The sequence below is a fragment of the Rana temporaria genome, chromosome 9 (assembly GCF_905171775.1).
Source record: "Rana temporaria chromosome 9, aRanTem1.1, whole genome shotgun sequence".
Classification (NCBI taxonomy): domain Eukaryota; kingdom Metazoa; phylum Chordata; class Amphibia; order Anura; family Ranidae; genus Rana; species Rana temporaria.
Window position 1 is genome coordinate 15,246,321 of NC_053497.1, and position 14,229 is coordinate 15,260,549.

At 48.0% G+C, this 14,229-nt stretch overlaps 1 protein-coding gene across 1 annotated transcript in view; it reads right to left on the reverse strand.

The window, feature by feature from the left end:
- LOC120913124 (rho GTPase-activating protein 20-like) overlaps window positions 1-14,016 on the reverse strand; it is a 105,580-nt gene extending 91,564 nt beyond the window's left edge. The window contains exon 1 of the mRNA XM_040322843.1: window positions 13,921-14,016. Within this exon, the coding sequence (XP_040178777.1) occupies window positions 13,921-13,989 (69 nt within the window). The 5' untranslated portion in view covers window positions 13,990-14,016. The remainder of the gene's footprint in view (window positions 1-13,920) is intronic.
- Window positions 14,017-14,229: the final 213 nt, after the last annotated feature.

The window sequence follows — 14,229 nt, forward strand, 5'->3', positions numbered from 1 at the left end:
ATCCGCCGGCGCAAGTTTGGAGGTAAGTTCTTTGTGAATACTGCACTGGCCTCACAAAAGTGCGCCGGCGGATCGTAAATCACATAGATTACGCGGATCTAAAGATCCGCTAATCTATGTGAGTCGATCTGGCCCACTGTGTCCATGTGCATGCCTCACTGTGTCCATGCCTCACTGTGTCCATGCCTCACTGTGTCCATGCCTCACTGTGTCCATGCCTCATTGTGTCCATGCCTCACTGTGCCCATGCCTCACTGTGCCCATGACTAGACTGACGTTTAACATGGGAGTCTATGGAAGTAGTGCCCAGTTTGAAAAATCGGTGCTTCCCAGCCATAGGTCCCCCAGACAACAAACTTTGCACACTTGTAGGGGAAGAGTGGGGCTACATGTGTGCCAAGTTTGGGGTTCAGGGCACCTACAGCCGGCCGGTACCGGGTCCCCAAAATCCGGGAGAAAAAGGTGACTCGAGTCAGGCCTTCTTGGCCAACATCAGTGCCTGACCTCACAAATGCTCTTCTGGAAGAATGGTCCAACATTCCCATAGACACACTCCTAAACCTTGTGGACGGCCTTCCCAGAAAAGTTGAAGCTGTTATAGCTGCAAAGGGCGGGGCCAACTCAATATTGAACCCTACAGACTAATACCTAGATTCAAAGACGCCGCCGCAACTTTAAGGCGGCGTAGCGTATCGTATTTACGCTACGCCGCCTTAAGTCAGAGAGGCAAGTACTGTATTCACAAAGTACTTGCCTCCTAACTTACGGCGGCGTAGCGTAAATGCGGCCGGCGTAAGCGCGCCTAATTCAAATGAGGATGGGGGGCGTGTTTTATGTAAATGGGTGGTGACCCGACGTCCGTGTACATATCCCAGTGTGCATTGCTCCAAAGTACGCCGCAAGGACGTATCGGTTTCGACGTGAACGTAAATTACGTCCAGCCCCATTCACGGACGACTTACGCAAACGACGTAACATTTTCAAATTTCGGCGCGGGAACGACGCCCATGCTTAACATTGACTACGCCTCCTAGGGGCAGCTTTATCTTTACGCGGCGTATCTCTTACGGAAACGGCGTATCTTCACTGAGACGGGCGCACACGCACGTTCGTGAATCGGCGTATCTAGTCATTTACATATTCTACGCCAAACTCAACGGAAGCGCCACCTAGCGGCCAGCCTAAAAATGACACTTTAAGATACGACGGAGTAGGAGACTTACGCCGCTCGTATCTTAGCCTAATTTAAGCGTATCTGGTTTCCAGAATACGCTTAAATTAACGCTGGCGTAGATTTAGAGTTACGACGGCGTATCTACTGATACGCCGGCGTAACTTGCTATGAATCTGGCTATAAGACTAGGATGCCATTAATGTTCATGTGTGTGTGTAAAGGCAGGCATCCCAATACTTTTGGTAATAGTGGCCTAGATTCAAGAAGCAATTGCGTCTGCGTAACCATAGTTACGCAGCGCAATTGCTTACTTGAGCCGGCGTTACGAATGCTCCTGATTCAGGAACCTCGTTACGCAGATGGCAGCTTAAGATATGACTAGCATAAGGCTCTTATGCCAGTCATATCGTAGGCTGCATTCTTACGTTGGCCACTAGGGGGCGTTCCCGTTGTGGTCAGCGTATAGTATGCAAATTGCATACTAACGCCGATTCACAACCCTACGCGAGCCCTGCGTACGCAGTTTACTTCGTTCGCGTACGTCGGGTTTCGTTTAAGGCTGCTCCTGCTAATAGCAGGGGCAGCCAATGTTACGTATACCCGTCGTTCCTGCGTCGCAAAGTTTAAATTTTACGTCGTTTGCATAAGTGAATCGTGAATGGCGCTGGACGCCATTCAGGTTCACTTTGAAGCAAATGACGTCCTTGCGACGTCATTTGCCGCAATGCACGTCGGGAAAGTTTCCCGAAGGAGCATGCGCACTACGCTCGGGGCGGGAACGCGCCTAATTTAAATGATCCACGCCCCCTACGGGATCATTTAAATTACGCGCCCTTACGCCGGGCATTTTTGAGGAGCGCCCACGCAAATTACGTGGCTACTGCTTCGTGAATGGGGCGGGGGCGCAGGGCAAAAACGGGACGCTGCGCCTCCGTAAGGAGTGCGCAGCGGTACCTGAATCTACCCCAGTGTGTGTGTGTGTGTATATATATATATATATATATATATATATATATATATATATAATATATATATATTAAAGTTAATGCATCTGTAAAGGCAGGCGTCCCAATACTTTTGGATATACTGTGTATTTATATATACTGTACATTACTGTTTCTTATATGTCCCAGGGACCCGATGGGTGTGATCTCTGAGCTGGAACAGACATGGAAGATCTTGAAGAGAGATGGAAAGTTCTCCCAGCATAGTTAGTACTGAATACTAAATCATGAAGAGTTAAGCGTTGGCCTCCTCCCATGCGTCGGCCCCGATGACGGGTGTGGTCCCTTCACGGCTCGTGCCATTATATATATATATATATTTTTTTTTTTCTTGTATTGTGTCTTACTATCATTTAGAATTTTTTCATTTGACTCAAATTTCTGAATATTAGGGCCTTTTTTTTAACAAGAACAGATCCAGGCGAGATGAAGAAACCCCGTAACCCTCGGCCCATTGCAACTGTAACAAAACACCTCTATACCACCTTCGTCTTGGACTCCATTGCACAGTGGAAAAACGTTGAGGATATCTCTTTAACCCAGGGGTCTCAAACTGGTGGCCCTCCAGCTGTTGCAAAACTACAAGTCCCATCATGCCTGTAGGAGTCAGGCTTGGAACTGTCAGCCTTGCAATGCCTCATGGGAATTGTAGTTTTTACAACAGCTGGGGGGGGGGGGCCACCAGTTTGAGACCCCTGCTTTAACCACTTAATGTGAAATGACGGCGGCAGGAACCCTCCCTCCCCCCGGGGCGGACGTCACATGACGTCTTTTCTTCCCGGCATTGTGGCGAGCGCGCGCCGCATCACTGTGGTCCCGATGCGCGTGCCCGGCGGCCGCGATGGGCACCCGCAATTGCTCTTCACAGAGCAGAGACGTGGATCTGTTGTGTGTAAACACACAGATCCACGTCCTGTCAGGGGAGAGAAGAACTGATCGTATGTTCCTTGTATACAGGAACAACAATCGGTCACCTCCTCTCACCAGTCCCCTCCCCCTACAGTTAGAATCACTCCCTAGGACACACAATTAATCCCTTGATCGCCCCTAAGTGTTAACCTTAACCTTCCCTGCCAGTCACATTTATACAGTAATCAATTCATTTTTATAGCACGGATCGCTGTATAAATGTGAATGGTCCCAAAATAGCGCCAGAAGTGTCCGATACGTCCGCCGCAATGTCACAGTCACGATAAAAAAATTGCCGCCATTACTAGTAAAAAAAAATAAATAATAAAAATGCTAGTTAAAGATTTATTGACTGTTGGATCCATATTTATTAGAGCGTTTATTTTAGTATTATCACCCTGACATTTGGGATCCTCCCAGCTGGTGCGTCCCAATTGTTAGGAATATTCGCAATAGGTGATTTACCTCACTAGCGCCCTCTTCCACATCTTTATTCCATTGCACAGTATATTTTTATATTTATATTTTGTTTTCAGAGGAGCAGCTTGGTGCTATAAGTATTTTTTATTTCACGTAGTGATTTAATAATTTTGCTTATTACATTGGCGCGGAAATACACTCCACTTTAATAAACCCTTATTGCGTTTTTTTTTTATAGATTTTTGGGGATATTTATCCATTAGATTGTAAGCTCTTCTCAGCAGGGCCTTCTTAATCCTCTTGTATTTGATTGTATTATAACTGTATTGTCTCCCTTTTATATTGTAAAGCGCTGCGTAAACTGTTGGCGCTATATAAATCCTGAATAATAATAGTAATAATAATAGCAAAAAGTAAAAAATATTGCTTTTTTTTTTTCAAAATTTTCGCTCTATTTTTGTTTATAGCGCAAAAACTAAAAACCAAAGAGGTGATCAGATACCACCAAAAGAAAGCTCTATTTGTAGGGAAAAAAGGACGCCAATTTTGTTTGGGATCCACGTCGCACGACCGCGCAATTGTCAGTTAACGCGACGCAGTGCCGAATCGCAAAAAGGTGCTCTGGTCTTTGGCCAGCCAAATGGTCCGGGGCAGAAGTGGTTAACTGCTTGCCGAATAGCCGCCCAGGTCGGCTCTGCTGGGGGAGATCACGTAATATTACGTCATCTCTCCCAGCAGCCCAGCTTCTGACTCCTGCGCGCGTGCCCGGCGGTCGCGATCACTGCCGGGCACCCGCGATCGCTCGTTACAGAGCGAGAAGCGGGAGCTGTGTGTGTAAACACACAGCCCCCGGTCCTGTCAGGGGGAGAAATGCCTGATTGTCTGTTCATACAATGTCTGAACAGCGATCAGTCATTTGTTTCCCCTAGTGAGTCCACCCCCCCTACAGTTAGAACACACCCAGGGAACATACTTAACCCCTTCCCTGCCCCCTAGTGTTAACTCCTTCCCTGCCAGTGGCATTTTTATAGTAATCAATGCATTTTTATAGCACTGATCGCTATAAAAATGCCAATGGTCCCAAAAATGTGTCAAAAGTGTCCGAACTGAGCGCCATTATGTCGCAGTACCGAAAAAGAAATCGATGATCGCAGCCATTACTAATAAAAAAAAAATATTAATAAAAATGCCATAAAACTATCCCCTATTTTGTAAACGCTATTAGCTAGATTCAGGTAGATGTGTGTATCTTTGAGGCGGCGTAGCATATCGTATTTACGCTACGCCGCCGTAAATCAGAGAGGCAAGTGCTGTATTCACAAAGCACTTGCCTCCTAAGTTACGGCGGCGTAGCGTAAATGGGGCCGGCGTAAGCCCGCCTAATTCAAATGAGGATGGGGGGGCGTGTTTTATGTAAATGAGTGGTGACCCGACGTGATTGATGTTTTTTACGAACGGCGCATGCGCCGTCCGTGTACATATCCTAGTGTGCATTGCTCCAAAGTACGCCGCAAGGACGTATTGGTTTCGACGTGAACGTAAATGACGTCCAGCCCCATTCACGGACGACTTACGCAAACAACGTACATTTTTCAAATTTCGACGCGGGAACGACGGCCATACTTAACATTGACTAGGCCACCTAAGGGGCAGCTTTATCTTTACGCGGCGTAACTCTTACGGAAACGGCGTATCTTTACTGCGCCGGGCGCACGTATGTTCGTGAATCGGCGGATCTAGTCATTTACATATTCTACGCCGAACTCAACGGAAGCGCCACCTAGCGGCCAGCGGGAAAATTGTACCCTAAGATACGACGGCGTAGGAGACTTACGCCGCTCGTATCTTAGCCTAATTTAAGCGTATCTGGTTTCCAGAATACGCTTAAATTAACGCCGGCGTAGATTCAGAGTTACGACGGCGTATCTACTGATACGCCGGCGTAAATCTTTCTGAATCCAGCTATAAAACTTTTGTGCAAACCAATCAATAAACGCTTATTGCGATTTTTTTTTTTTTTTTTTTACGAAAAATATGTAGAAGAATATGTATCATATAATTTTTTTTATATATTTTTGGGGGATATTTATTATGGTAAAAAGTAAAAAATATAATTTTTTTTCAAAATTGGCGCTCTATTTTTGTTCATAGCGCAAAAACTAAAAACTGCAGAGGTGATCAAATACCACCAAAAGAAAGCTCTATTTGTGGGGGGAAAAAGGACGCCAATTTTGTTTGGGAGCCACGTCGCACGACCGCGCAATTGTCAGTTAAAGCGACGCAGTGCCGAATCGCAAAAAAGTGCTCTGGTCTTCGACCAGCCAAATGGTCCGGGGCTTAAGTGGTTAAAGAACCCAGACACTAGAGAGATGATTTGTACAAATGTTCATGGGTTTATATTTAGTGCCGCTTAATTACTGTAGTCAGCCAACACACAGCCCTATGACTGCTCCGTGCCTGATAGGCATACTTCCCTGAATTAGCAGCAAACATTCATTGTTTTTTAGGAATTCAATCCTCAGTGGCCCAAATCAACACTGGGGTAGATTCAGGTACCGCTGCGCACTCCTTACGGAGGCGCAGCGTCCCGTTTTTGCCCTGCGCCCCCGCAAATTATTTGCGCTACGCTTCATTCACGAAGCAGTAGCCACGTAATTTGCGTGGGCGCTCCTCAAAAATGCCCGGCGCAAGGGCGCATAATTTAAATGATCCCGTAGGGGGCGTGGATCATTTAAATTAGGCGCGTTCCCGCGCCAAACGTAGTGCGCATGCTCCGTTGGGAAACTTTCCCGACGTGCATTGCGGCAAATGACGTCGCAAGGACGTAATTTGATTCAAAGTGAACGTGAATGGCGTCCAGCGCCATTCACGATTCACTTACGCAAACGACGTAAAATTTAAACTTCGCGACGCGGGAACGACGGGTATACGTAACATTGGCTGCCCCTGCTATTAGCAGGAGCAGCCTTACGCGAAACCTGACGTATGCAAACAACGTAAACTGCGTACACAGGGCTCGCGTAGGGTTGTGAATCGGCGTTAGTATGCAATTTGCATACTATACGCTGACCACAACGGGAACGCCCCCTAGCGGCCAACGTAAGAATGCAGCCTACGATATGACTGGCATAAGAGCCTTATGCTAGTCATATCTTAGGCTGCCGTCGGCGTAACGAGGTTCCTGAATCAGGAGCATTCGTAACGCCAGCGCAAGTAAGCAATTGCGCTGCGTAACTATGGTTACGCACACGCAATTGCTTCTTGAATCTACCCCAGTAAAAGTAAGTCAGATATATTCCAGGTGCATCATAACACAAGGCCTGCAAAGTCTCACAGTTTGTTTTCTTTAGAAAGCAGCCACAGCCCAGGTAAAAAAAAAGCCAGTCTCCTGCCAGCACGCTGCAGAAAAGGACAGTTGCTGTCTGTGGGAGAGCAGTGGTCTCTCTGCAGAGGGCCCAACATGTCCCATGCTGAGTCAGACCCAGAGCTCTCCAAGACACACCCCTGCTGAGTCAGAACTGGGGCTTGCCAATCAGTGTGAGATTTAATGCCCCATGCTGATTGGAGAGCTCAAGGTCTGACTCAGCAGGGGCAGTGAGTCCATAGTGGGCGCAGGAGCGCCGCCCCCTCTCTTCTCTGCACCCATCAATCAACAATGCATAGCTTCATGCATTGCATGAAGCTATGTATTGCCGCCGCTGCCGCCCACTATTCAGATGTCCGGCCCCTTGTGGAGCGCCGGCCATCTGAATAACAGTGGTGGGCGTGTTTTGGAAGCGCCTGATGAGGCTCTAATAGGCTTCCAAATTGTTAACCAGAGGGCGCACATGCTGTGCGTTCCCTGGTTAAACAGTGCTGTGTTAGGGAATCGCTTCCCTAACACTGCTCCGCCTCTCAGCCAATTAGGTGCACCGGGTCTGGTTACCGGTCACCTGATTGGCTGAAGCGCCATCAAGAGGCGGAGAAGACATCGAGGGAGCGTGGAGAGGACAGCTGACCCAAGGAAGGTAAGTGCTGGGCTGGGGGGAAACTGGCTGCATTTGGGGGCACAAACTGGCTGCAATTAGGGGGACAAACTGGCGGCAATTAGGGGCACAAACTGGTGGCAAATGGGGGCACAAACTGGTGGCAAATGAGGGGACAAACTGGCAGCAATTGGGGGGACAAACTGGTGGCAAATAGGGGGACAAACTGGCAGCAATTGGGGGGACAAACTGGCGGCAATTGGCGGGACAAACTGGCAGCAATTGGGGGGACAAACTGGCGGCAATTGGGGGGACAAACTGGCGGCAATTGGGGGGACAAACTGGTGGCAAATGGGGGCACAAACTGGTGGCAAATGAGGGGACAAACTGGCAGCAATTGGGGGGACAAACTGGCGGCAATTGGCGGGAAAAACTGGCAGTAATTGGGGGGACAAACTGGCAGCAATTGGGGGGACAAACTGGCGGCAATTGGGGGCACAAACTGGCGGCAATTAGGGGGACAAACTGGCGGCAATTGGGGGGGAAAAACTGACGGCAATCGGGGGGACAAACTGGCAGCAATTGGGCGGACAAACTGGTGGCAATTGGGGGGACAAACTGGTGGCAAATGGGGGCACCAACTGGTGGCAATTGGTGGGAAAAACTGGCAGCAATTGGGGGGACAAACTGGCAGCAATTGGGGGAACAAACTGGCGGCAATTGGGGGCACAAACTGGCGGCAATTGGGGGGACAAACTGGCGGCAATTGGGGGGACAAACTGACAGCAATTGGGGGGACAAACTGGCGGCAATTGGGCGGACAAACTGGTGGCAAATGGGGGGACAAACTGGTGGCAAATGGGGGCACCAACTGGTGGCAATTGGTGGGAAAACTGGCAGCAATTGGGGGAACAAACTGGCGGCAATTGGGGGGACAAACTGGCAGCAATTGGGGGGACAAACTGGCTGCAATTGATGGGCACAGTGGCGGCAATTGAAGATTTTTTTCATTTTTATTGCGCCCCCCCAAAACTTTTAAGTACCAGCCGCTACTGAGCTGGGGGCACCTTGGACATTTACGGAGAGGCCAATGCTTCTATGCAGAGAACAAGGGTCATTTCTCCTGACTTACGACCCCTTTAAAAGGCCACATGGAGGGGATAAATTGAAAGTTAAATTGGGCATTGGGGACAAGGGGTCACCCTTACAGGCTCACAAAGCAAGTAGGAGCGTGGGAAAAAAGTACTACATGTCTCTTGGGGGGAAAGAAATTGAAGTGAGTTATCCGTGGCTCACTCCATATGGCAGTGCTGGGTCAGCCTGGACTTTGGGAAAGTTCCAGAGAACCATCCGGCTCTGTGGCAAGCTGAATGGGTGGGACCGGGGTGAGGTCGGCAAAAGTGGCTCTCCAGTGCTTTAGGGGGGAACAGCCAGATCTGTGCCAAGCTGACCGGGGGGACGGGGACCAGAGTTAGGTCAGAAAAAAAAGTTGCCAGGCTGGAACCCCCGAGAGGTTGGCCTGGACTTCGGGAACGTGCCAGGGAACTGTCCAGTCTGAAAAATGTCTGTGGTCTCAAAGTAGATTATGTGCAACAAAAGACAATATACAGTCTACAATAGTCTTCATCAAGGCCGTCTTTAAGGCAGGGCAAAAGGGACAGCTGCCCTGGGCCCTGTCATTGTTGTGGGGCCCAAAGCAGCTGCCTCATACTTTCCAACTCTCCCAGTTTATATTCCCTTATCCCTTGAAGTTTTAGTCCTGTGCTGTGTCCTGATATCTAAGTGTGAAGTGCTGCTACTAATGCTGCCCAGCTCTGCCCTATTGTTCTGTACAGGTGACTCACCTGCAGACCCTGGCCCAGATTCTCAAAGGGCTTACGATGGCGCAACGCCATTTACGCCGCCGTAAGTCCTAATCTGGGCTGTGGTATCTATGCGACTGATTCTTAGAATCAGTTACGCATAGATAACCATTAGATCCATCAGGCGTAAGGCTCTTACGCCATCGGATCTTAAATGCAATTTTTTTTTTGTCCGCTACGTGTCGCCTCCGTCGTTTTCCCCGTCGAGTATGCAAATTAGCTAGATACGCGAATTCCCGAACGTACGCGCGGCCGACGCAGTAAAGTTACGACGTTTAGGTTAGGCTTGTCCCGGCGTAAAGTTGCCCCTGGGTCTATGAGGCGCAATGAATGTTTGGCCGTCGTTCCCGCGTCAAAATTTTAAAATTTACGTCGTTTGCGTAAGTCGTCCGTGAATGGGCCTGGACGCCATTTACGTTCACGTCGAAACCAATGACGTCCTTGCGACGTCATTTGGAGCAATGCACCCTGGGATATTTTACGGACGGCGCATGCGCAGTACGTTCGGCGCGGGAACATGCTTAATTTAAATACTACACGCCCCCTACCCGCCTAATTTGAATTAGGTGGGCTTGCGCCGGGTGATTTACGCTTCGCCGCCGCAACTTTACACGCAAGTGCTTTGTGAATAAAGCACTTGCCTGTAAAACTTGCGGCGGCGTAACGTAAATGAGATACGTTACGCCTGCACAGTTTTGCGCGATTCTATGAGAATCTGGGCCCCTGTGTTTACATGTAAATAACTGCCTTTCATATGTAAACAACGGGATCATTCATATGCAAATAGCTGAAGCCGGCAGCATTCATATGTAAATAATGCCCCTCTGCAGTGAAGAGATGATGTGCTGTAACCTCTAGCAACCAATCAGTGAGCAGTATTACTGTACAGTTATCTCTAGCAACCAATCAACAAGAAGAAATCATGTGCTGTAACCTCTAGCAACTAATCAGCGAGCCGTAATGTGTGTTGTAACCTCTAGCAACCAATCACAATCGCCGCCTGATCTGATACAGTAAACTGATTTTAAGTCTAGCTGATATTTATTGTATGTCTCAGAGCAGGTGGAGAGATAAATTGCATGGGAGGGCCCCCAAGATTTTTTTTCCCAGAATCCAATCAACATTAAAGACGGCCCTGGTCTTCATTCACCTTTTTACCCCGGAGAAACCCTTAAAATCGTTTTCAGGTCTCAGGGGAACCCCTGCTTCATATGTATATCAGGCCCCTCTGCAGTGAAGAGATGATTTGCTGTAACCTCTAGCAACCAGTCAGTGAGCAGTATTACTGTACAGTAACCTCTAGCAACCAATCAACAAGAAGAAATCACGTGCTGTAACCTCTAGCAAGTAATCAGTGAGCCGTAATGTGTGCTGTAACCTCTAGCAACCAGTCAGTGAGCAGTATTACTGAACAGTAACCTCTAGCTACCAATCAACAGGAAGAAATCATGTGATGTAACCTCTAGCAACAAATCCGTGAGCCGTAATGTGTGCTGTAACCTCTAGCAACTAACCAGTGAACCGTAATGTGTGCTGTAACCTCTAGCAACCAGTCAGTGAGCAGTTTTACTGTACAGTAACCTCTAGCAACCAATCAACAAGAAGAAATCACATGCTGTAACCTCTAGCAACTAATCAGTGAGCTGTAATGTGTGCTGAAACCTCTAGCAACCAGTCAGTGAGCCGCAATGTGTGCTGTAACCTCTAGCAGCCAGTCAGTGAGCAGTATTACTGTACAGTAACCTCTAGCAACCAATCAACAAGAAGAAATCATGTACTGTAACCTCTAGCAACTAATCACTGAGCCGTAATGTGTGCTGTAACCTCTAGCAACTAATCAGTGAGCCGTAATGTGTGCTGAAACCTCTAGCAACCAGTCAGTGAGCAATATTACTGTACAGTAATCTCTAGCAACCAATCAACAAGAAGAAATCATGTGCTGTAACCTCTAGCAACTAATCAGTGAGCCGCAATGTGTGCTGTAACCTTTAGCAACCAATCACAATCGCCGTCTGATCTGATACAGTAAACTGATTGTAAGTCTAGCTGATATTTATTGTATGTCTCAGAGCAGGTGGAGAGCAGAATTGCACAGAGGGGCCCCCAAGAATTTTTTCTCCCAGGGTCCAATCCACATTAAAGACGGCCCTGCTCTTCATTCACCTTTTTACCCCGGAGAAACCCTTAAAAATCGTTTTCAGGTCTCGGGGGAACCCCTGCTTCATATGTATATCATGCCCCTCTGCAGTGAAGAGATGATGTGCTGTAACCTCTAGCAGCCAGTCAGTGAGCAGTATTACTGTACAGTAACCTTTAGCAACCAAACAAGAAGAAATCATGTGCTGTAACCTCTAGCAACTAATCAGTGAGCCGTAATGTATGCTGTAACCTCTAGCAACTAATCAGTGAGCCGTAATGTGTGCTGTAACCTCTAGCAACCAGTCAGTGAGCAGTATACTGTACAGTAACCTCTAGCAACCAATCAACAAGAAGAATTCATGTTCTGTAACCTCTAGCAAGAAATCCGTGAGCCATAATGTGTGCTGTAACCTCTAGCAACAAATCACTGAGCCGTAATGTATGCTGTGACCTCTAGCAACCAGTCAGTGAGCAGTATTACTGTACAGTAACCTCTAGCAACCAATCAACAAGAAGAAATCACATGCTGTAACCTCTAGCAACTAATCAGTGAGCTGTAATGTGTGCTGAAACCTCTAGCAACCAGTCAGTGAGCCGCAATGTGTGCTGTAACCTCTAGCAACCAGTCAGTGAGCAGTATTACTGTACAGTAACCTCTAGCTACCAATCAACAAGAAGAAATCACGTGCTGTAACCTCTAGCAACTAATCAGTGAGCCATAATGTGTGCTGTAACCTCTAGCAACTAATCACTGAGCCGTAATGTGTGCTGTAACCTCTAGCAGCCAGTCAGTGAGCAGTTTTACTGTACAGTAACCTCTAGCAACCAATCAACAAGAAGAAATCACGTGCTGTAACCTCTAGCAACCAGTCAGTGAGCAGTTTTACTGTACAGTAACCTCTAGCTACCAATCAACAAGAAGAAATCATGTGATGTAACCTCTAGCAACAAATCCGTGAGCCGTAATGTGTGCTGTAACCTCTGGCAACTAATCAGTGAGCCGTAATGTGTGCTGTAAACTCTAGCAACCAGTCAGTGAGCAGTTTTACTGTACAGTAACCTCTAGCAACCAATCAACAAGAAGAAATCACGTGCTGTAACCTCTAGCAACCAGTCAGTGAGCAGTTTTACTGTACAGTAACCTCTAGCAACCAATCAACAAGAAGAAATCACATGCTGTAACCTCTAGCAACTAATCAGTGAGCTGTAACATCTAGCAACTAATCAGTGAGCCGTAATGTGTGCTGTAACCTCTAGCAACCAGTCAGTGAGCAGTGTTACTGTACAGTAACCTCTAGCTACCAATCAACAAGAAGAAATCATGTGATGTAACCTCTAGCAACTAATCAGTGAGCCGTAATGTGTGCTGTAACCTCTAGCAGCCAGTCAGTGAGCAGTATTACTGTACAGTAACCTCTAGCAACCAATCAACAAGAAGAAATCATGTGCTGTAACCTCTAGCAACTAATCACTGAGCCGTAATGTGTGCTGTAACCTCTAGCAACTAATCACTGAGCCATAACGTGTGCTGTAACCTCTAGCAGACAGTCAGTGAGCAGTATTACTGTACAGTAACCTCTAGCAACCAATCAACAAGAAGAAATCATGTACTGTAACCTCTAGCAACTAATCACTGAGCCGTAATGTGTGCTGTAACCTCTAGCAACTAATCAGTGAGCCGTAATGTGTGCTGTAACCTCTAGCAGCCAGTCAGTGAGCAGTGTTACTGTACAGTAACCTCTAGCAACCAATCAACAAGAAGAAATCATGTAAATAACCGCCTTTCATATGTAAATAAAAGAGGCATTCATATGTATATCATGTCCCTCTGCAGTGAAGAGATGATGTGCTGTAACCTCTAGCAACTAATCAGTGAGCAGTATTACTGTACAATTATCTCTAGCAACCAATCAACAAGAAGAAGAAATCACGTTCTGTAACCTCTAGCAACAAATCGGTGAGCCATAATGTGTGCTGTAACCTCTAGCAACCAGTCAGTAAGTGGTAATGATACGCTGTAACCTCTGGCAACCAATCACAAGCGCTGCCTGATCTGATACAGTAAACTGATTGTAAGTCTAGCTGATATTTATTGTATGTCTCAGAGCAGGTGGAGAGCAGAATTGCATGGAGGGGGGCCCCCAAGGGTCCAATCAGCATTAGAGACGGCTCTGCTAACATGCAAAACAAACAAACCCCGAGTGATGATCCATGCGATAATCTCACCGTGTGCGCCGGGCTTAGTGTGGAGACCCCGCTAATGCAACCAATAAAAGCCAACGATGGCTACTTCAAGAGCCTGCTCACGCCACACTGGATGCTACGAGACTTCCAATGAAACAGCTGGGAAGGTGGTGTCCTTCCATAATCCGCAGTCAGGTCCCGGCAGCAAAAGAAAAGATCCTTCTCCAGACCCAACACAAGAAGCAGAGAGACGGGGTACCAACCTTGCCTCCTTCCTGAATCCACGATCCCAGGTCCTTGCTAGGCGCCTTCTGCTGGGGGGTCATCTTCATCCTACGCTCCCGCCGTCCCGACCATGACACGGGGGGACACGGGGGGGGGGGGACACGGGGGACACACGGGGGGACACGGGGGGACACGGGGGGGCACACGGGGGGGCACGGGGGGACACACGGGGGGACACGGGGGGGGCACGGGGGGACACAGGGACACGGGGGGGCACACGGGGGGACACGTCCCAGGCTGGGGGTGCTGGAGAAGAACCTCTCTAGGTCATGGCAGGAAGCAGCGAT